Below are 24,353 nucleotides of genomic sequence, written 5' to 3' on the forward strand. Positions count from 1 at the left end.
TGACAGCGGCCATGCTGGAGCACCGCCTTTAGTCGAGCAAATCGACCCAAGGACTTATTATTTATAAACCTAGTACTTATTCTATCGGTCTCGTTTGCCGAACCGATAAGTTACGGGAACGTAAACACACCGGCATCGGTTGTCAAGTGATGTTGGAGGGACAAAGACAGACACACAAACACACACACTCATATATATATATATACATATATACGACGGGCTTCTTTTCAGTTTCCGCCTACCAAATCCACTCACAAGGCTTTGGTCGGCCCAAGGCCATAGTAGAAGACACTTGCCAAAGGTGCCATGCAGTGGAACTGAGCCTGGAACCATGTAGTTGGCAAGCAAGCTACTTACCACACAGCCATTCCTGCACCTATGATCATAAATGATCGTGAATCTAAAAAATTATTTGTAACAGCTGCTAACAGACTAATAAAACAAACATTAAAATATTATCAGCTTCGGTCTTATCTCAAAATAATTTAATTTTCTCAATTTTATCCCAGTTACTTCAAATTAGAAGCAGCGTTTTCATGCTAAGGGACATAACTGTAAAATGCGTTTATTCTTAGTTACCTCCCCTGGAACATTATTTCAGTTCAACACGTGTGAAAATTATTGAAGTAGTCTGGCTTTCTTTTTTCTTTGTCATTTAAATTTCCACATCAAAACGTATAGTTCCGATGAAAGATTTCTGTTTGAAATTTGTTTATATATAAATACTGTGTCATTCTCTCTTAAGATTAACAAAATATTTAAAGGAGAAAAGAAATGGAAAATTGTAATATTCAAGTTCAAGCTTTATGCGTAAATGATTAATAATTCTATTTTCCTGCTGCAACAAATGTGTGTAATATATTATACTTTATATTGTGTAGATATTTTTTTGTATAATATATTGTTCAAAGATTCTTTTATCATTGATTCGTCCCTTGCTGGGAAGGCTTCGATAATGTACTTACAAGTGGACTAAGCTATCTCCGAAGTTGTCTCCCATTTTCTCTGAAAATTTTGTTTTTATAAGGCTTAAAGTTTTTGAGGGCGAGCGCTTTGTCGATTACATTGATTCCAGTGCTCAACTGGTACTTATTTTATCGAACCCGAAACAATGAAAGGCAAAGTCAACCTCGGCTGCATTCGATCTCCTTCCAGAAAAAAAAATTAATGATTTCATTATCAATACTAATCAAAACTCATTGCTGACTTGATTATTACATGCCTTAATAATAAATTACACTACCTTATATGGAAATAATCAGTGTTACATTTATAATTAATCAATATTCAAATAGCACATAAGACGGTGAGCTGGTAGAATCGTTAGAATGCTGGACAAAATGCGTAGTGACATTTCATCTGTTTTTAGTTTCTGAGTTCAAATTCCACTGGGGTTGACTTTGCTTTTCATCCTTTTCAGGGTTGATAAAATCGAATACTTGGGTCGATGTAATCAATTTACCCTCTCCCCGAAACTGCTGGCTTTGTGCCAAAACTGGAAACCCTTATTTTAAAAGCATTATTGCTATTGATAAAATATCAGGTTGAGTAAAAAGTAAGCAACGTTTTGAAACATGAGGAATTTGTACTGGATTTTTTTAAAACATTTTTTTGCAATTGTTTGATAATACAGACATAGACTTGCCTAAATGCATCAATAAATTAACATTGATATTTTTTCCACCGTTCTTACAATCATCTGTGTGTCTTCATGATGTATGAAGATTTTTCAGACGGAACAACGTCTGAAGAGGAATTGATGAGGAATCTGGATGCAATAGACCGAGAAATGGAAAGGAGTGCAGGAGGAAGTTTTGCAGCTGTGGTCAGAGGACACAGTGAAGAGCTGAGCACAGAGAGGCTCAAGAGAGACAAGTTTAAAGACATGTTATGCAGGGAGGGACAGGAAGTCATTGTGTCCCCTCCCAGCAACGTTATAAAGTGAAACAACAGAAAGAACTGTAATATACAGAACGTTTAATCCAAAGGTAAAGAAAGTGGAGATGGCAGCAACACTACAGATCGAGAAGGCATTGCAACCAGTCTGGCAAGAGGATTAAGGTTTGCCATGGTGGAGGTGCAGTTTCATACTGCAGCGAAAGCCAGGCTACACGCAATAATTCCACTGAGAACGGATGAGGTGGTGCTTCTACCCAGCTACCTTACAAGATGTACTTCCAGGGTGAGGGTGAAAGACATCCCTCCAGAAGTAGATGTGGCCTGGCTGAGGGCAGCGATTCTGCTGGGTCTGGAGGATGAAACAGTGGTCTTCCAGGCTGCAAAAACAGAACCAAGAAACTGGCAGGAGCAACGCCTGGATATGGTTATCCTGGCTACCTAGAAATAACCATGGAAACAATTAAGATAGGTGAAGAGATAGTACTTAGTGTGATAGTGGAGGGCAGGAAGCCCTGTTGTTTCAAGTGTGGTCAAAAAAAGCCACATAAGACTGAACTGTCCCCCATTGCCCACAACGGCACCAATGAGTGCCAGAAAAGAAAATATACCTCTGCCTCCAATGGTGACAAGTTCTGTGGGAGTTGACAAGGAGGAGTTGAGCAACAGAAAACTTGGCTATGTAGAAAATGAAGGAGAGTATATTTTAGATTAAAAAAGAACTTTGTTTATCTTAATTTTGAAAAATAAAGGGAATATAAGAAAAACTGCATTATTTATGGGATGACCCAATATATTCTCAACATCACCTGTCATATGACAGATACCACTCTACATGCCTCATATATTTTTCCAAATGCATATTTAGATGTGTAGCCGAATGGTTAGAGTGCTGGGCTCATGATCATAGGATTATGGGTTTCAGTTCCTGGAGAGGACACCATGCTGTGTCCTTGAACAAAGCATGTCATTTTATGATATTGTAGTCTACTCAGCTGAAAATATGTACCAGCCAAGTGCTCTCAACTTCTAGCTGTCATATCCTCATTTTATTCCACAGAGATAATGGTGGGAAGACTGAGAGGGTGTCTGCTTGTAATTACATAGGTACCTAAAACCTGAAAACAGGTACATAGGTACCTGAAGGCATGATACATGCTACCAAGTCATATTTGCTTACAAGTGACAGCTAAGCTTTCATCCTTTAGCATCCACAGTATTCTTTCAAAAGTAATACTTATTTATTCACATTATTTTGAATTAAACATGCATTATTTTGTAACTTATATTATTGAAGAGGGAACGACAGAATCATCTGTATAGGAATATATGTGGTTCAAGGTAACACCAACTATATCATGTGAGAGAGAGGTGGCAAAAAGAGAATGGAAAGAGAAATAAAGAAAGAACAAACAGCAAAAAGGAAAGAAGAAAAGGAGAAAGAACAAAAAAAAAATTAAAGAAAGTAACCTGGTAACTGTAAAACACTATTCAGTATTTTTGTGCAGCGATGACACTGCTCTCCAGTTTCAAATATCTAGAACAAAATCAAAAAGGTCAAATTATCTGTAGGAAACCTGTACTCTGTAGAAGGCAGGTTGTGTATACCGATCGACACCTGTGAAATCAAAAGAAAGTTTAATGACTGATATTTCATTGTGACGTGTGACACTGATACTAAGATATTGGTGTCATAATCTCTCAAAATCTAGGTTCTGGCATGGGAGGTGTTGGTTGTCCCTTTAGTAAAGGACATTATGTTAAGGCAAATGACCTCTACAGTCATTATTATTTTAACCTTTTAGTGTTTACACTGACCGTATCTGGCCAATGTAAATGCTACCTGTTTTATGTTCAAACTAGCCAGATCTAGCCTCTCACACTTATCTAAAATGTCAATCTAAAAATATACAATCACATCATCAAAATCTCAAAGCTATGAGATAATACATGGTTAATTCAGTACAATGCGAATAAATAAGGATCATATTTGAAAGAATAACGTGAATACTAAAAGGTTAACTTTGAGTAAACCTATGAGCAAGCAAATTCCCACCATAGCCATCTCATCTTTTACTCTAATGTATCATTGCTTTCTTTAATACAGTAGAACAATGTAGGGTGTCTGCAACCCCTGGGAATATGGAGGTGGCATTTCAGAAGTTGTAACAAGGAAGGAAAGTAATATACGTTATTGAAATTGCTTTTGGGAATAATGTGATTAAACTTAACACTTGAACTTACTTACTGTACGTAGGTTAATGTAAAAGAAAGAAAGAAAGAAAGAAAGAAGGAAAGAAAGAAAAGCCCATTATGCCACACCTAAATACACTTTGAGAAAAAAAATATTAGAAAGAAAGTTATTAGAAAATTGACTTTTTCACCTTCAAATGTGATATTACATTTGTAGGGACATGAGAACTAAACATTTCCTAGGGGTGTGGGACATAGAAAAGGTTGAGAACCACTGCAGTGGAGTGTAATTTGACCTCCCACTGTTTAATGTGAACATGAATAGCTAGTTTAATCTTTCTTTGTGTCTCTGCAAGTTCCTTACATACTAACAATCTCTCAACTCTGGCATTTAGCACAATAAAACAATCACATAAGTGTTATGTGAAAATAATCAAAGCTTAGCATTGTATTATAGGAAATGAGAAAGATATATAGAGAAGGGAGAGGTAGTAAAGTGACTGATTGCATGTGTGTATGAATGAGAGATACACAGATATAAAGAGATAGAGGTGGAAGTTCTATCTCTGTGGTGAAGCTCATGTAGCTGGTCAGGTTTTTTTATTACTACCATTATTACGACCACTGCAAGACAGCAAGCTGGCAAAATCGTTAACACGCCAGGCGAAATGCTTAGTGACATTTCGTCTGGCTTTACTTTGTAAGTTCAAATTTTGCCGAGGTTGACTTTGTCTTTCATCCTTTTGGGGTCAGTAAAATAAGTATCAGTTGAGTACTGGGATCGATGTAATCGACTGTCCCACTCACCCAAATTTCAGGCCTTGAGCCTATAGTAGAAAGGATTATCACTACCAGCTGGCAGAATTGTTAGCACACTGGGCAAAATGCTAAGCAGCATTTTGTCCATCTTTACATTCTGAGTTCAAATTCTGCCAAAATCAACTTTGCTTTTTATCTTTACAGGGTCAATAAACTAAGTATCAGTTAAGCCCTGGGGTCAATGTAATTGACTTATCCTCTCACCTAAAATTGCTGGCCTTGTGCCAAAATTTGAAATCAGTATTACCATTCCCCTCATAAGGCAACGAGCTGACAGAATCATTAGTATGCTGGGCAAAATGCTTAGAAGCATTTCATCTGCCTTTACAGTCTGAGTTCAAATGCTGCTGGGGCTGACTTTGTCTTTCATCCAGTTGGGGGTCAATAAATTAAGAACCAGTTGAGTGTTGGAGTTGATGTAATCGACTTATCTCCTCACCCAAAATTGCTGGCATAACACCAAAATTTGAAACCATCATTACAACTACTGTTATAGTAGTAGATGACAGGATCATCGGTACATTAGTGTGTTGGAATTACTAGGTGGTATTTAGTTACCACTAGCTTTTTTAGTGGCATTTAGTTGGCACTTCAGTAGACCCTCTTTACATTCTAAATCCAAATCCTTCTTAGATTGATATAAAATAAAGCATAAGTCAATTACTGAGTCCATTATTTCAACGACATCCTTCCCCAACATTTGTGACTTTGTGCCTATATTAGAAATCATAGTAGAAGGAGAAATGGAATACAGATAGATAAAATTTCAGTAGAGACAATCACCTTGCAGTACAGATATCCAATCAGTTCTCAACCTATAATTCAGTACAGTCACTACTCACAGGTCAAGTGTCCATAAAGGTTCTCTATCTATCTATCTATCTATCTATCTATCTGTGTATATGAATGTGTGTATCATAGGTCAAGTATCCATTTAGACTCTCCTTCTGTTTATCTGTCTATGTGTACATGTGTCTGTCTGTTTCTGTTTTTCTTTCTTTTCTATATTATTCAGATACCTAAAGTGGTAAACTAGCAGAATCATTAGCACACCTGAGAAAATACTTAACAGTATTTCATCTGTCTTTACACTCTGAGTTCAAATTCCACTAAAGTTGACTTTACCTTTCATCCTTTTGGGGTCAATAAAATAAGTACCAGTTGAGCACTGGGGTCAATGTAATAAGCTAAACCCCATTCCCTCTAAATTCCAGGCCTTTTATTATAATAAAAAGAATTATTATCCAGACACCTGAAAGGATGAAAAAGCAAAAATGACCTTGGGAGGATTTGAACTCAGGGATTAAAGAGATACCACTAAGCATTTTGTCTGACATGCTAACAATTCAGCCGGCTTACTAGCTTAATATTTTGAGTTTAAATCCTATTGAGACCAACTTCAACTTTCATTCTGCAGAGATTGATAAAATTAGGACAGGTTATACTGATTTCAAATTTTGGCACAAGGCCAGCAATTTCGGAGAAGGGGGCAAGTTGATTATATTGATCCCAGTGCATAAATGGTACTTATTAAATAGACCCTGAAAGGATAAAAGGCAAAGTCAACATCAGCAGAATTTGAACTCAGAACGTGAAGTCAGATAAAATGCCACCAAGTATTTCCCCTGCATGCTAATGATTCTACCAGCTCACTGCCTTAAGACAGGTAATATATTAAAATTGATATAATCAACTATATTTTGACTATAAAAGACGAGGTGAATTTTATATTTGCTTCATGCAGTGTATTTAAGATGCATGTGTGTCTAATAGTGCCATCCCTTCTAGAACTATACCAACAAAAGAAGCTGAATGCAAGACTTCATATAAAGAAAGCACTTGTTAATGAAGAGTATACTCTTAGTGCTTAGAGCACTGGGTTGTACCACATTATGATGCTTATTTACAGTTAGGAAAGGTTGAACTACTGAGAGTTAAATGCCTTGGTCATAGGTACAAGGTAATGACTGTGGTAATATACAAACTAAGATGCTTGTGGCTGCAGGACCAATTCCCTATTGACTAAGCTAGCAGCAACTCTAAGGGTTATAAATGTAGACAGCAAATCAGTTGACCCATAAAAACTAAACATTTCAAGCCTCTCTTCTCAGAAAAGTCATTAAAAAATGTATCGTTCTTTTAAACACACACACACACACACACACACATAGGCACTAACACTAAAGACAGACTGTAGCTTTATATGTAAGTCAGTATTTCTGTAAATATATACAGTGTCTGTCTCTAAAGGAAATCAGAAGTTGTGTAGATATTATATGAACATTGGTTTCAAATTTTGGCACAAGACTAGCAATTGTGATGTGGGAGAATCGATTACATCAACCCAATGCTCAACTGGTGCTTTTTTTTTTTTTTATCAACCTCCAAAATGATGAAAGGCAAAGTTGACCCCAGTGCCTTTTGAACTTAGAAGGTAAAGTTGGAAGAAATGCACTAAGCATTTTATCCACTGCAGAAATAACTCTGCCAGCTTTCCACCTTATATGAACATTACTTCTATAGTTAGCATCTTTATAAATCAAACAAAATCAACATGAATATTTGAATAAGAGGTGCTAAGTTATGTTCCAATAAATAAAATCAACATGAATATTTGAATAAGAGGTGCCAGAGTTATGCTCCAATAAATGCACGTTTGCAGTCCAGTTATGATACTCGGCAAGAGTTATTTGATTTCACTTAAATTGTTAACACCCTCAATAATAGTTGCAATAATAGTTGCAACATCACACAGTTTTTTCTCTTAAAGTATACCTATTATACTTCAATCCTAAGCAAACACAATTTCTATAAAGAGTCAATGTTTCTACAAACATTAGTTAATTAATATGTACATAGTACTGGAATTAATTCAACTGCCACACAACCAGACTAATGATTTTCTTCCCACTGTGCCTCATCACTTCAGGATCAATAAGTACAAGGAATATCGTGAGGGGTTCAAATCAATTACCTTTCCATTTACTGTAAATGTGATTTGTATCTCAGACAAAAAGAAAAATGGTGAAAAGTAGAGAAAATATCAATTGCTATTGATTTCAATTTTAGTAACAAAGTGAGAATCTAGATATTTTGCCAAGTGATTGACTTCTAAAACTTAATGGCTGCTTGTAGTATACTTATTTTGCAATACCTATCTTTCGATAAGTCTTTCATATTTATATGTAAACCCACTGATACCTAAGTGTGTAAATCCAGACGCATTAGCAACTATACATATGAACTTAGCACTTAGAGCTATTTACAAGCTTGTAGGTGCTTACTAACTGCATACAGTTGTACAGGTGCTTTAAATACAAGGTTACAGCTATTATGTGTATACAATCAAGTCAATATATATGTTGCCTTATATAATATACATCATAACTCTAAGGGCCTAAACTGTCATTAAAAAAACCCTGATATGTGTCACACTATATTGCACAACTGCTGCAAGAGAAGATAATCTAATAAATTAGTTTTGTAAAATTTCGTTTTACATGAGACAGAAAGCTGGCAGAATTGTTAGATTGCTGGACAAAATATCCGTCTTTACATTCTGAATCCAAATTTTGCCGAGGTCGACTTTACCTTTCATCCTTTCAGGTTGATAAAATAAGTACCAGTTGAACACTGGAGTCAATATAACCGACTACCCCATACTCAAAATTGTTGGCTTTGTGCCAAAATTTGAAACCAATATTTCATTTTACATAAAATAATTATATATATATAGTGGGGAAAAAAGCAATCTAAAAACAATAAATTTTTTCTCAGACAATTAAAAACATGGGTTGGGAGAAATTTTGCTGTCTAATATTATGTATCATATGCACCTCAATTGCTTTGGTAAAAAAAAAAATTTAAAAAAAAGGAGGGTGGAATTATATGTAAGGAGTTTTACAGCATAAACATACTTTACGACAGCCTAAGTATGCTTTTATATTAATAAACGCTAAATGTTATCATTGAAAACTTATTTTGTTTAATATTCCCTGTCCGAAATTGAGATGAGTGTGGGGACTTATATGTCAGTGGGTCTTATCAGATTCCAATCATTTAGAAATGTATTTCACATTTTGTTTCAGTTTTTTTTTTTTTTTATGAATAATTATGTAAAACTAGCTTATTATTGATAACCGAGATTTAGCAACATTCTTTTTTTTTTTTAAATACAGGCTCGTAAACATAGCAGTTAACTTCATGTGGCCTTTCAACAAAAGTATCGTTAGTGCAAATAACAATTAGATCGACTCCAGTACTCAACTGGTACTTAATTTATCGACTCTGAAAGGATGAAAGGCAAAGTTGACCTCGGCGGAATTTGAACTCAGAATGTAAGGACATACGAAATACCGCTAAGCATTTTGCCCGGCGTGCTAACGATTCTGCCAGCTATTATTATTAATAATAATGATGATTTCATGTAATTGCCATAGGAGTGAAGGATGAGGGGAACACTACAAAGACATGTGTAAACCCCCAAACTTTATGTGTGGGGGTTTATATATAATGAAATGATAAAAGGAAAAAGAAAAAAAGGAAAGAAAGTACGCACGGTATACACTGAAGAAGAAGGAACAAAAGAGCGTGGAAAAAAATCAGCGGTTGAACAGAACAGCTGTTGAAGAGAATGACAGAATGGAGAAACTATGATGCGGAAAATAGACACTGCCGTAATTGACAACCTCTATCCTTGAAACATCCTTGAGTCGCTCGGCAAAGTCCTTGACACCCGAGAAGCTTTGTAACTAAATATAAAAGCAAGCGTCCCTTCATATGGTCAAGAAGCAAAATACACGTTTAATATATTAATATATTATGCGCGCGCGCAATCACACACATACACACACACACACATGAGCATATATATGCTTCTATGTGAGAGATATGCATATATGACAAATATATGACAATATATATACATATATCATCATCATCGTTTAACGTCCGTCTTCCATGCTGGCATGGGTATATATCATCATCATCAGCTAATGTCCGCTTTTCATGCAGGCATGGGTTGGACGGTTTGACAGGAGTTGGTTAGGTAGAAGATTGCACCAGGCATCAGTATGTTTTGGCATGGTTTTTACAGCTGGATGCTCTTCCTAACGTCAACCACCCTACAGAGTGGACTGACTGCTTTTTACATGGCACCAGCATGTATAACAAAACAGGAATGTGGAAGATCTGGTATTATTTATTCATTATTATACATGTTTCTTTGCTAATAGGAATCACAAAGCCATACATATCAGATAAACATGTAAGAAATTTCCTATTAGAAATTCATAAGACAGAGAATCAAATATGTAATTAGTATTATTTGATTCTCTGTCTGAAGAATTTTTAATAGAAATTTCTTACACATTTATCCAACATGTACAACTATGTAATTCCTACAAGCAAATGAGGCATGTGCAATAGTGAATAACTGATACCAAAATTTCTTCAACCTTCCTATTTTGATATATCATCCTTTCTACTAAAGGCACAAGGCCTGAAATTTGGGTGGTGTGGACTAGTCGATTACATCAATCCCAGTGTTTCACTGGTGCTTAATCTGTCAACTCCAAAAGGATGAAAGGCAAAATTGACCTCAGCAGAATTTGAACTCAGAATGTGGAAGATGAACAAAATGCCTCGAAGCATTTCGCCCAGCATGGTAACGATTCTGCCAGCTCACCACCTTATTTTGTTATATAACAACTCTGAAAATTATATTTCTAGAATTTTCAACTCTAATATGTACCTCACATCAATACAACAGCTACAACTACATACTATATTGTAATACTGAAATAAGCAGATGTTCTTCAAGAGAAGAACAGCTTGGACTTTACCCTACATACATAATATATACTTATGTATGTGTATGTACATTCTAGTTCAGTGGTTCCCAACCCTTTTATTTGAATGAGTTTTCCTACATACCCCTTTTAATACGCTTATCTTTATGTATATATATATATATATATATATTTATTTATGTGTTTCAGCCAAGTGGCTGCGGTCATATATATATATGAAATTTTGAATTTAGTTCACAGACCCCCAGTACTACCTTTGTGGATCACCAGGAGCCTGCAGACCCCAGGTTGGGAACCACTGTTCTATTTATATAAGTTTGATGATGCAAACAGTAAAATAGCTCAAAACAATATTACATATACATTTTTATTAACAATCGGCTGAAGTTACAGAGTGACTCAAAAGTTGAAAGTTTTGTACATTGGCACTTTTCATACATGTCTCTCTACCTGCCTATCTCTCTCTCTCTCTCTCCCTCTCTTTCTCTCTCTCTCTCTCTCTCTCTCTCTCTCTCCCTCTCTCTCTCTCCCTCTCCCTCTCTCTCTCTCTCTCTCTCCCTCTCTCTCTCTCTCTCTCTCTCTCTCTCTATATATATATATATATATATATACACACACACTTGGGCTTTAACCAAGACTCTTGAAGACAAAAATTAAAACCAAACTCTGGCTTTAATTTTTGTCTTCATTGGTTAAATGAACAAAAGCGTTAATAAAGAATTATCCAAAATTCTGACTGCCTCCTTTTTCTCAATGTACAATATCTGTACACCACTTCAAACACTCTCTCTCTCTATATATATATATATATAATTAGAAAATGGAAAAAAACATAAATTAACCCACATATCGATTGGACCACATTTATAGCTTATTTATTAATACAAAGCATGATATAACAAATCTTACAGCTGTTTCTAATCAGATTGCCAGAATGCAGTCTATACATAAATGCGAGAATAAAATTCTTCATCTTCATAGGGCATTCGAATTAAGGCAACAGATCTTCATCAGAGTGAAAAACAAGAGCATATAATATAAACAAAAGGACAAAGGGAAAGGAAAGAAAACATGGCTTAGACAAGTAGTCTAGAAGCCCAAGTGCACATAATTATTTACCATCAGGGCTACAAGAGCATTGATGAAAGAGTGACCTAGTAAAGGTCTGGGGAATACTACAAATTATTAACCCATTAATAATTTTCTATATACATATTTTTCTTTACTAGTTTCAGCTCGAGAGCTGTGGCCATGCTGGGGCTCTGCCATTAGCTTTACTACACTTTCACTACTTGAAACTTCCTCTGATATGTGGCATTTGATGAATGAGGGAGTTTGGTGTTGCTGCCCTCATCTGCATTTCTTACCATGAGGTAGGTTCATCCTGAACTCTTGACAGAAGATCTTGTTTTGTTTTGCAGATGCCTACATCCACCTCAGGCTTTTGAGGAGGATATTGAAGAGAGCTATAAGCCCTTGAAACTCAAGCTGTTGCAGTATCTGGTTCTGTATCCTGATGGCAATGTTGAGATTTTTGATACAATGCAGTGGCACCCCATTCCACCTGTAAATTGTGTCCAATTCATGTAGAAGTTGAGTGACATCTCCATGGTTCTTTATCCTCTGACAGACTTTTGTACCATCTGCATAACTAGCAAGGTTAGCTATCTGAGCAGCTGAGGGCATGTCTGAGAGGGACGGACACTCACACGCACATACACACACACACACAGAGGCATATACATATAAACAAATACAGCTACATCAAATACCATACAACACAAGTTCTAGATCTGTTCAAATTATTTCTGTCATTTCTGTCACCAGATGATGTATTACAATTACGAAATGGCAGTTGAAAACAGCTTCAGATGAGAAAGGGAGGTAATTTCACAAATCAAAAATTCTCCAAAATTGATATTAATTGATATCAAAGAAAAGGACAAGCTTATTTTCTAAAGATGAGAATAGTCATGGACATACACATGTAAATGTATACATATATGTGTTTACATAAATAATATATAGATATAAAAAAAGGTAAAGACCCCCATCGATCATGCATGACAATGGCATTGCACCTAGAAAGTTCTGCTCTGAAGCACAAGTCCAGGCAAGGTTGTTTATGGAAGATCAACAGTTTCTCATGCATAACAGCTTTCTCTCTCCACACCACCAATGTTATCCAAAGGCAAGGGAAACGCCAATACAGCTTGGCCCCAGTAACAATGCTGGTGACACATGAAAGGCACCCATGCCAGTGATGTGTGAGAGGCACCTGTGCTGGCGACATGTACACTCTGTTGAGTAGTTGGCATTAGGAATAAACCAAGCCAAAAAAGACTGGGGCCTGGAGCAGCTCTCCAGCTTACGAGCTCCAGTCAAACCATCTTATCTACACCAGCATGGAAAATGGCCACTTAATGATGATATGTGTGTGTGTGAGAGAGAGAGAGAGAGAGAGAGAGAGAGAGTGCGTGTGTATGTGTGTGTGTATGCATGTGTGTGTGTGTGTGTGCAGGTGTGTGTATTTTTATATGCATGTCTAACTGCATATAAGTATGCATATATATATATATATATATATATGAGCATAAATAATATATACATATACATATATGCATATGTGTGTATATATACATATATATATATATATGTGCTTTTATGTTCCACTTGCACCGGTGCAACATGGAAAATGGATGTTAAATGATGATGATGATGATGATATATATATATATATCAGTCAAATCGTCCAACCCATGCTAGCATGGAAAGCGGATGTTAAACAATGATGATGATGATGATGATGATGATGATGATGACGATGATGATGATGACGATGATGATGATAATATATATATATATAGTTGGAATTTACAAAAAACAAAACAAAAGATGAAGACGGGTGTGTAAACAACAAACAGATGTATTACTTAAACGTTCAGGAAGTGAGAAAGTCTTTTACATTTCGGGCCTACACTCTTCAACAGAAAAAAAACACAGAAATAAGCAAAGAGAGAAAAGGCCGGACAGAGGTGGTCAGACAGGAGAGCTAGGAAGAAGGGGAAATTTTAAAAAAAGGAAAGTGGGGTGGGGTGGGTGGGGTGGGGTGGGGTGGGTGGGGTGGGGTGGTGGGGTGTGGGGTGGGGTGGAATATATAGGGATGGTGGGTGGGAATGTGTACAGGTGGGGTAACGATGGATGGGGTGACAATGAAAGGAGAAGGTGGAAGGGAGAAGGTGGGTAGGAGTGAAGAGAGGAAATAGGTGTGAGAGGAAGAGAGGAGAGAGGAGGGGGTTAGATGAAGAGGGGAGGAGAGTTGAGCCTGTGTGGTGCAAAGGAGAAAAGAGAGAAGATTAATTCCTGTTCACGGCAAAGATGGGTGTCCGGATGGTCCATGTGCAAGGACAATCCGAACACATACAGGTGTTGTAAAGAGTGACCGGTAGAGAGAAAATGGTGCGAGACCAGGGATGCACGGTCCACGGAACGTGCACTTGCAAGGGCGGTGTGGATAGTGGTGAGGGGATATCCATGTAGGATGAAGAGGTGAGCCATGAGTTGAGACTGAGTCTCAAAGTCATGGTTGAGACTGCAGAGCCTGCACAGATGGAAGAATTGGGAATAAGGAATGGAGAGCTTGGTGTGTTTAGGGTGGGAGGAGGAGAAGTTGAGGTAGGAGTGTGAGTCTGTGTGTTTGTAGTGGATGGAGGTGGTGAGAGTGGAGTGATGAATGCTGACCAAAATGTCAAGAAAGGGGATGGAAGTGTCGGAAATGGCACAGGAGAAGTAGAGGGCAAGATGGAAGGATTGGACAAAAGAGAGGAAGGAGTCTAGTTGTTTGCAGGAGAGTGAGGTCGCACCGATACAGTTGTCAATATAATGACCATATAGTTCAGGAGTGGGACCAGTGAAACTTGAGAATATTTGGGCCTCAACATAGCCAACGAACAGGTTCGCATAGTTGGGGCCCATTCTCATTCCCATGGCCACTCCCGTGATCTGCTGGTAAAAATCACCCACGAATGAGAAGCAGTTAAGGGAGAGAACAAGTTCGGCCAGACAAAGAAGTGTGGATGCATCAGGTTGGGGGTTGGGTTGGAGGTCAAGGTAGTGTTGGAGTGCATGAAGCCCCTCATGGTAAGGGATCACCATGTATAGGCTCTTGATGTCAAGAGTGAAGAGAAGTTTAGAGAGGCCAAGAGGGAAGAGAAAAGAGTTGAACAGACGAAGAGCATGATTGGTGTCATGGATGTGAGAGGGGAGGGAAGCCACAAGGGGGGGGGCTAGGACACGGTCAAGATATCTGGAGATGAGCTCGGTGGGGCAGTTGCAGGCAGAAACAATGGGGTGGCCAGGGTTGTTGGGTTTGCGGATTTTGGGGAGGAAGTAAATTGTGGGGGGATGCAATGGGTGCAGACAATAAGTTTGGAGGTGGTGGTGGGGAGACAGGAGGAGGAGACGAAGTCATGGACAGTGGAGGACACTGTTTGTTGGAGGGCAGAGAGGACAGATTTCACAGGCAGGCTGCAATCAGAAAACCACTACTTTCAAAAACAAACATTACAAAGCATTTAGAGTGGAGTAAAAACCTACACAATAGGTCCCTGGAGCAGTGGAAGAATGTTATTTCCTCAGACAAGTCATCCTTTACCTTATTTCTGACTGAGTATACATGTGGAGTCAGCTTATTTCCGGCTGAGTATATGTGTGGAGACAGCCAAAAGAAGCATTTGACCCAGACTGCCTTCTTCCAACTGTTAAACATGGAGGAGGATCTGTGATGATCGGGGAGGGGGGATATCTTGGAAATCCGCCAGTCCAATGGTTTCCCTTCATGGCAGAATTAATAGTCAAGACTGTTTAAGCATTTTATCTGATTAAATTCATCCTATGGTTGCGGAACTGTTTCCGGAAGAAAACGCAATCTTTCAGGATGATAATGCACCAATTCACACAGCTAAAGTTGTTACTGAATGGCACAAGGAACATTCTAGTGAAGTTGAACATCTTATCTGGCCACCACAGTACCCAGATCTCAATATTATCGAACATTTATGGTGCATTTTAGAAAAACAAGTAAGGAGTCAATATCCTCCACCATCATCACTACAAGAACTGGAGACTGTTTTAGCAGAAGAATGGACAAAAATTCCTTTGAAAACAATTTAAACTTTGTACAAGTCCATACCTCATAGAATTCAAGCTGTAATTACTGCCAAAGGCAGTCCAACCTCATATTAAAATAAATTTGTTCGAAATTTTAAGGTGTTTCCATTATTCTGCCCAAACTCTGTATATATATATATATATATATATATATATATATATATATATATATATATACATATATATACTAGCAGAGATACCCAGTGTTGCCTGTGTCATATGGAATTGAAGAATTAGGCTTTTCTTTTATATTTTCTCTAATGAACTGGAATATCTATGATATGAATTTCATCAAAATTGGAGATTAAGAATTTTAATGAGGGTTCTTTCCCTCTTTACCCATCCTAACAAAAATTCTAATCATGACATATTTATTCCATACTATTCATCATTATGATTAGATCCCAAAATCCAAATCTTATAAAACCTATTCAAAGATTTTTGCTCCTGAAAAATGGAGCACATGGAGCTCTAAAATGTGTAAGTTAAGGCCCCTATTAGTGGGTGGTCTTAAAGTCAACCAGAGAAGTTGAATTGTTGGGTAACTTTTTTAACTTGTGTCTTATATCTATTGTTTAAATTTCTTTGAAATTGGAAATATATGAAAGTTCACTGGGTTTGTAAAAGAGAGCAAAGCTACAGGAAACCAAAAGGCAAATGATCTCAATAAGCAATCCCCACTGTAGGATTCCTCACCAGACAGGTGACCGGCACAGCCATAAAATGCATTGTGGATCTATAGCAATTGGAAGGGCGTGACCCAACTCAAATAAACATTAACAACTGTGTGACGTGTGGGCTAAGGGGAAATGAAAGTGTCACCTCTGGAGTTTGCCAATGATCACTATGCCGATAGGTAACCGAACATAAATGTTTTTGAATGACCAATCACTTATCTGGAAAGACCTTGAAATCAATGTTACCATCTGGGGACTATCTCTGACCCAGTGATAATAAAAAAACTTAAAGGAGGTCTGCAACCAAATAACTTTACTCAAAATAACACTTTGCAACTGAATCAGTGGAGGCAAAGATGCTTCTCCTTTACATGACAATTTATGCATCACATTGCAAAAATCACAATCTAAATATATTTCAAGGCAAACTCTTACACAGTTGTATCATTGAATTACAAATAGCACTCATCTTGTATCCTCAGGTGATTGTACAACTTCCAAGACTACAATTGTATTCATCTTGGCTTATGAAAAATGACTAAATTGTGGGGGTTGCCCCCATTAACGGGTCTTACTAACTCATAAGAAGTTGAAATTTTAGGAATATTACTTCATCTGTCTCTAATATCCATGGTTTAAAATTTCATCAACAGCAAAAATATATGAATTTTCATGGGGTTTATGACCTCATTTATGCCCCCTCACTTTCAAACATATACTGCATTACATCTGTCCTTATGCATAGAATATTATTTCCAAATTTCATAAATATCCATTCAGTACTCTTGACCTAGTTTTGGATCATAAGAAATGACTAACATTTGAGAAGCAGAAACTTTGGGAATACTTCTTGATGTGTGTCAATTACCCATGGTTGAAGTGTCATCAACATCGAAAATATATGAATTTTCATGGGGGTTCTGCCCCCTTTAAGCCATCTCAAATTCAAACCAAACATACTGCATTATACCTGCCCTTATGCATTGAATGTAAGTCCCAAATATCATAAGGATCCATTTAGTAATTTTGGGCCATGAAATTGTATGAAATATATGACATTACCCTTCTCCCTAGGCTTGGATTTTGTGTTCCAAATTTCATTAGGATCGGTGCAGTAGTTTTCACATGAACACACATTAAGACATTGACTTTTATATAAAAGATATATATGCACATATACATACATGTATATATGTATGTGTGTATGTGCATGTATGTGTGTGTGTATTATATATATAAACACAGAAAGATAGGTTGATAGATACAACTGAGTGGGCAAAAAAAAATATGAAACACTGCCTTGAAGAATTTTTCTTCGAATGAATCGACCCCAGTGCTTTTTTTTAAATTTGATAAGCCTGGTACTTATTCTATCAGTGTCTTCTTGTCAAACCAGTAAGTTATGGTGATTTAAATAACCCAACACCAGTTGTCAAGCAGTGATGAGGGAGAAACACATACACTTACATATATACATATATACATATATATATATATATATATATATATATATATATATATACGATAGATTTCTTTCAGTTTCTGTCTACCAAATCCACTCACAAGGCTTTGGTTGATCTAAGGCTATAGCAGAAGACACATGCCAACTTACCACAGTGGGAGAAATGGGCTGATAAGGTAATCGAGGTAGTCAGAATCTGCGATAGAATACTTAAGATTAGATTAGTGCTACATCATGGGTTAGCAACCATTATCTTGGCCTCTGCCCCTCAACCGGGGCTACCTGATGGACAGAAAGACTGATTTTATGACACACTCTTGCAGACTACCTTGTTGACGAATGACAGGGACCTTCTCTTGTGGATGGTAACTTCAATGGACATGTTGAGGGAGATTCCATGGCGTACATGGAGGCTATGGTTTTGGTTCCCGCAATGAGGAAGACAGTGAAATCCCCTGGCCCATCAGGAATCCTAATGCCAACTATTTTCCAGAGTGGACTGGGTGCTTTTTACATGGCCACCAAGGATCCTTTGAGAAAGGGGTGTTATTGAAAGAGGTTGCTTTATGCCAGGTGATGAAAGTTTAGAGTAGGACAGAGGGACAGAAACAGGTGTCGTGTTATAGAGGAGATATATAGTTACCTCATTGAGAGGGAGAGAGAATGAGAGTGAGAGAGTGAGAAAGAGCACATACACATATATGTAATGGATGAAGGATTATTTGTGTATCAGTTGAAATTTAATTGTGATGGTTAAGATTGATTAGGTACGCAATAAATAATATGAAATATCGGAGTCATCAGTTGTAACGATAAGGATTTATTATAACAGCATTTTGTAGGATGTGAAAGATGAACAATGCATGAAGTTTTAAGAAAATATTTATTTTTACCGTTACACTATACAATACCTTGCCTCGACAGGAAGGTGATAAAAAAAATCCCAAAGCATGCAAAATAAAGATAGATGTATAGTTTGTGTTGGTGTTCTCATCATTGTTTAGTAGTAATTATAAAGAGAGAGATAGAATGATGTTGTAAGAAAACAGAATTAGAGCTAGTACGAGTGAGAAAGTATGGGACGAAACAACTGCTTTGTTGGTGAGATACCATAGTTGTTCTAGCCGGTCAGTCAGACTTCGTACACCCTGAGTTGTCACCAAAGTGACTAACTCGTTGAGTCGTCACCAAGTGACTAACTGTCTTTTGCTTGCAGGTTCTTGCTTTTATAACTATCCAGAAGGATAGACATATCATTGAGAACAATGGGCTTCGTTGGTGGTACTGTGATATCTCTATTCTAGCTTTTAGTGAAGTAGAAGAGGTTATAAGGGTCAAGTGGTGAAGACATTATTTCAGCCTAGCTAAAGGCATCTGATAAATGTAAAACTGCTGTCGCAGAAAAATCCATTGTTCCACCGTGAGAAAAGTTGTGTTGAACTGTTAATTTAAATTTGGCTATCGTGGATTGAATCCACTTCATGCTTGCAAGATTCACTACAATCGAGTGAGGTTGCTGCCAGTGCCGCTGGACTGGCTCCCGTGCAGGTAGCACATAAAAAACACCTTTTGGAGCATGGCCGTTGCTAGTACCGTGTGACTGGCCCTCGTGCTAGTGGCACATAAAAGCACCCACTACACTCTCGGAGTGGTTGGCGTTAGGAAGGGCATCCAGTTGTAGAAACTCTGCCAAATCAGATTGGAGCCCGGTGCAGCTTTTTGACTTGTCAGTCCTCAGTCAAATCGTCCAACTCATGCTAGCATGGAAAGCAAACGTTAAACGATGATGATGATGATGATATTTATATCATATTTTTCTTGCCTCCCAACATTTTTTCTCTCTCTTTTTCTCTTCCACTATTTTTTCTCTGGTATTTATTCTATATCCTTTCAAAATTTCTCCCAGGTGTTACCCATTACAATGTGTTTTGGCCTAACAGCCCTTAATGTTTGGCTTCATCAATTGTTTACACTGTACGTCTACTCTACCATTGATCGTTTGTTCAAAGTTCTAACTCTCCAGAAATTTTATATTTTTAAAATTTCTCGATGCTGCTGTTTTATAAAGTTTTCCTGTATTGTCATAGAAAGCTCCAAATAGGAAGTAATTAACAGTCAACAACTGAGGAGGGATGAGACTTTTTGGTATTTTGTCCTGTACTTGTCTCTTATTATGTGTTTACGTATTTTTCACTCATTCGTGATGTCCTGTTCTTATTGTGTATTTTTTTTGTAATTCGTCCTGTACTCATCACTTGTGTCTATGTAATTTTCACTCATTGGTGATGTCCTGTACTTGATGTAGTTTATCGTCGTCATCATCATCATCATCATCGTTTAACGACCGTTTTCCATGCTGGCATGAGTTGGATGGTTTGACTGAGGTCTGGAGAGCCAGCGGCTGCACCAGGCTCCAACAGCTGGATATCCTTCTTAACACCAACCACTCTGAGAGTGTAGTGGGTGCTTTTTACGTGCCACCGGCACAGGAGCCAGTCAAGCGGGCCTGGCAACAATCCCGTTCAGAAGTGCTTTTTATGTGCCACTGGCACATGTGCCAGTCAGGGAGTACTGGCATCAACCACATTCAGATGGTGCCTTTTATGTGCCACCAGCACAGGAGCCAGTCAGGCAGACCTAGCATTGACCATGTTCAGATTGTGCTTTTTACGTGCCACTGGCACAGGCGCCAGTCTAGGGGTACTGGCATCGGCCACTTTTGGTTGGTGCTTTTTATGTGCCACTGGCACGGAAGCCAGTCAGGCAGACTTGGCATTGACCACATTCGGATGGTGCTTTTTACATGCCACTGGCATGGGAGCCAGTTAGGGGCACTGACCCCAGCTACGATATTGGCTTTATTTGATTCAACAGGTCTTCTCAAGCATATGTATCGCCCGACACAACAGGGGTATTCTTACCAAGGCCAGACATGTGTGGCTGCGATCTCACTCTAATTGCCAGGTCTTCTCAATCACAGCATCTCTCCAAAGGTCTTGGTCTCCTGTCATTGCCTCTGTGAGGCCCAATGTTCGAAGGTTATGCTTCACCACCTCATCCCATGTCTTCCAGGGTCTACCTCTTCTACAGGTTCCTTCTACAGTTAGGGAATGACACTTCCTCACGCAACTGTCCTCATCCATATGTAACACATGACCATACCAATGCAGTCACCTCTCTTGCACACCACATTTGCTGCTTCTTTAGCCCAAGTTTTCTCTCAGGGCACTTATATTCTGTCATGTATGCACACTGACATTACACATCCAGCTGATCATACTAGCTTCATGTCTTTCAAGCCTATTCATGTCCTCAACATTCATGGCCCATGTTCCACTGCTGTGTAGCATGGCAGTTTGCACACATGCATCATACAGTCTACCTTTCACCCTGAGTGAGAGGCCCTTAGTTGCCAGCAGAGGTAGGAGCTCCCTGAAATTTACCCAGGTTATTCTTACTCTAGTTGCTACACTCTCAGAGCAACTGCCCCTACTACAGACTTGGTTGCCTAGGTAGCAGAGGCTATTAACTACTTCTAGTTTCTCCCCCTGGCATGTGATGGAATCTGTTTTCTGTACATCTTCAGTGTTTATTGCCCCAGTGCATCTGCCACGCATGAAAACTATTTTCCCAGTTAACCTTCCCTTGATATTGCTGCACCTTTTATGTGCCCATACATCATATGGAGTTTCTGGTACATCGTATGGAGTTTCTACCTACACCTTTTCTACAGATCAAGCAGGGCCATCTACCTGAAGTGGGTTGTGATTTGACAGCCTTCCTACTTACTAACACTTTGGTTTTTGCTAGACTGACTCTAAGGCCTTTCGATTCTAGACCTTGCTTCCACACCCTAAACTTTGTCTCCAGTTCTGGCAGTGACTTGGCTATTAGAGCAAGGTCATCAGCATAGAAGAGCTCCCAGGGGCAACCTGCCTTGAATTCTTCTGTTATTGCCTGGAGGACTATAATGAATAAGAGGAGGCTGAGGACTGTGGACCCCTAATTCTACTCGGATTTCTTCACTACACTTGTTGCCAACCCTCACCTTACTGACAGCATCCCTGTACAGGGCTTGTACAGCTCTTACCAGCCACTCCTCTATCCCATATATATATATATATATATATATATATATATATATATATATATATATATATATAATCTTTTATTCTTCACTTGTTTCAGTCATTAGACTGTGGCTATTCTGGGGCATGGCTTTGAAGAACTTTTAGTTCAATGGATTGACTCCAGTATCACATTTTCTTTTCAAAATCTAGTAATTATTCTATTGGAGTCTTTTGCTGAACTACTAAGTTACAGGATGTAAACAAACCAACATTAGCATATATGCATATACATACATACATATAAATATATAGATAGATATAGATATATATATATGCATGTATGTATGTATGTATGTATGTCTTTGTCTACATATAGAGAGATAGACAAAGATAGATAGATAGATAGATAGATAGATAGATAGATAGATAGATAGATAGATAGATTGCTAGATAGATAGAGAGACAGACAGATAGACAGACAGACAGGCAGGCAGGTAGGTATGTAAGTAGGCAGGTAGGTAGGTAGGTAGGTAGGTAGGTAGGCAGGTAGGCAGGCTGGCAGGTAGTTAGGTAGGTAGGTAAATTCTGAGAAAGTGTTTATAAACATAAGCCACCCACTTTAAAAGAGGCAGTACGGAAATCAATACCATCCCAGCTCCAGATGATGGGTCTACAGTAAACTTGAAATGTTGATGAAGATTCATTTGGGAACTTTATTTGTTCCAAATAAACCATAAGGGTTCAATAAGCAGGCAGGAAAAATACATATATGCACATACACACAGACACACACACTTATAAACACCCACGCATACATACATATATGCATGTATTTAATAATACATAAATCAATATATGCACTTGAAATAACATTACATTAACAAGAGGATATGTATCACATTTATAATGTATATACTAACTATAGAACAATTCTATCTGTAATACTTTGGGTCAGAGAAACTTCTTGTAGGAGACTGTGTTTTAAAGATGTTTCTCTGAGGTAGAATTTTACAGCTAGAACCATATGTTAATACATAGATTAAATGTTACAGGCACACTCAAATTAATATATCTACACGCATCATCATCATCATCATCATCATCATCGTCATTATCATTTAATGTCCACTTTCTGTGCCTGCATGGATAGAACAGTTTGCCAGAAGCTGGCAAGCTAGAGGTCTATCCACAGGTCTAATGTCTACAAAGAGTATAGAGTGTCTATATATACACATATGTGTATATATAGAGTGTCTATATATACACATATGTGTATATATATAGATACACATATATACATATATATATATATATATATATATATATATATATATATACACATGTATATGTATAAATACACACACATATATGCATATACATACATACATACATACATACATACATACATATACATAGATATGCATAATAATTTGTTTCAGAGAAACTTATACATGCAAAAATGCATGCACATGCACACACACACACATATTTATACACACACAACGTGTAAGTAATGAACCTTTAAGCTTGTTTAACATATTATTGTGCTGATGGTATCATATGAGAATACTCTAGATTTTATTTTCTTATTTTATTTGTTTACTTGATTAAAATGTAGTAGAATTTATTTACTTGATAAAATTGCTTATTGAATGATTAGTTAATTTAAATTTACTAGTGATTTCTTTAATAGATGTTAATCATGTTTCAGTGTGTTTCTATTTTTTTTCATACATTATTGGCAAGAAATCTTGACATCAAACTGAAAAATGACATACATACAAACATACATATACCTGTATACACATGCACATAGTGCCATCTAAAGATAGTAGGACACTAAGCATTTGCCCAAGGGACCTCACAAGTCTAGGGGACCAATTCTAATCTATGTATGGTGTCTCTTGTCAGCCTGTGGGATTATAATGCTGCTGAAACAGCCTTGCATACAGGTATATATATATATATATACATATATATATATATATATATATATATATATCCTTCCTTTCCCGAGCGTCCAATAACACTATCCGTATCACATCCTCACTTTGTTGTTTTTTTGTTATTGTTTTTTTGAACTTATATATATATATATATATATATATATATATGTATATATATATATATATATATATATAAAGGGCATTACTACAGAATAATGTCATACACTAGACTTCCCAAATAAACACATTTTAGTTCAAAATGTATTTATTTGGGAAGTCTAGTGTGTGGCATTATTCTGTAGTAATGCCCT

The 24,353-nt window shown here is 37.5% G+C and overlaps 1 protein-coding gene across 3 annotated transcripts in view; it reads right to left on the reverse strand.

The window, feature by feature from the left end:
• LOC128248161 (uncharacterized) overlaps window positions 1-24,353 on the reverse strand; it is an 84,927-nt gene that overhangs the window by 57,618 nt on the left and 2,956 nt on the right. Inside the window, exon 2 of one of the 3 annotated variants that reach the window (XM_089358167.1) lies at window positions 3,367-3,433. The exons of the other annotated variants lie outside the window; for them this stretch is intronic. Within the exon in view, the coding sequence (XP_089214293.1) occupies window positions 3,367-3,433 (67 nt within the window). The remainder of the gene's footprint in view (window positions 1-3,366; window positions 3,434-24,353) is intronic. 3 annotated transcript variants of the gene reach the window in all.

This window comes from Octopus bimaculoides, chromosome 1 (assembly GCF_046866305.1).
Source record: "Octopus bimaculoides isolate indiv1 chromosome 1, ASM4686630v1, whole genome shotgun sequence".
NCBI lineage: Eukaryota > Metazoa > Mollusca > Cephalopoda > Octopoda > Octopodidae > Octopus > Octopus bimaculoides.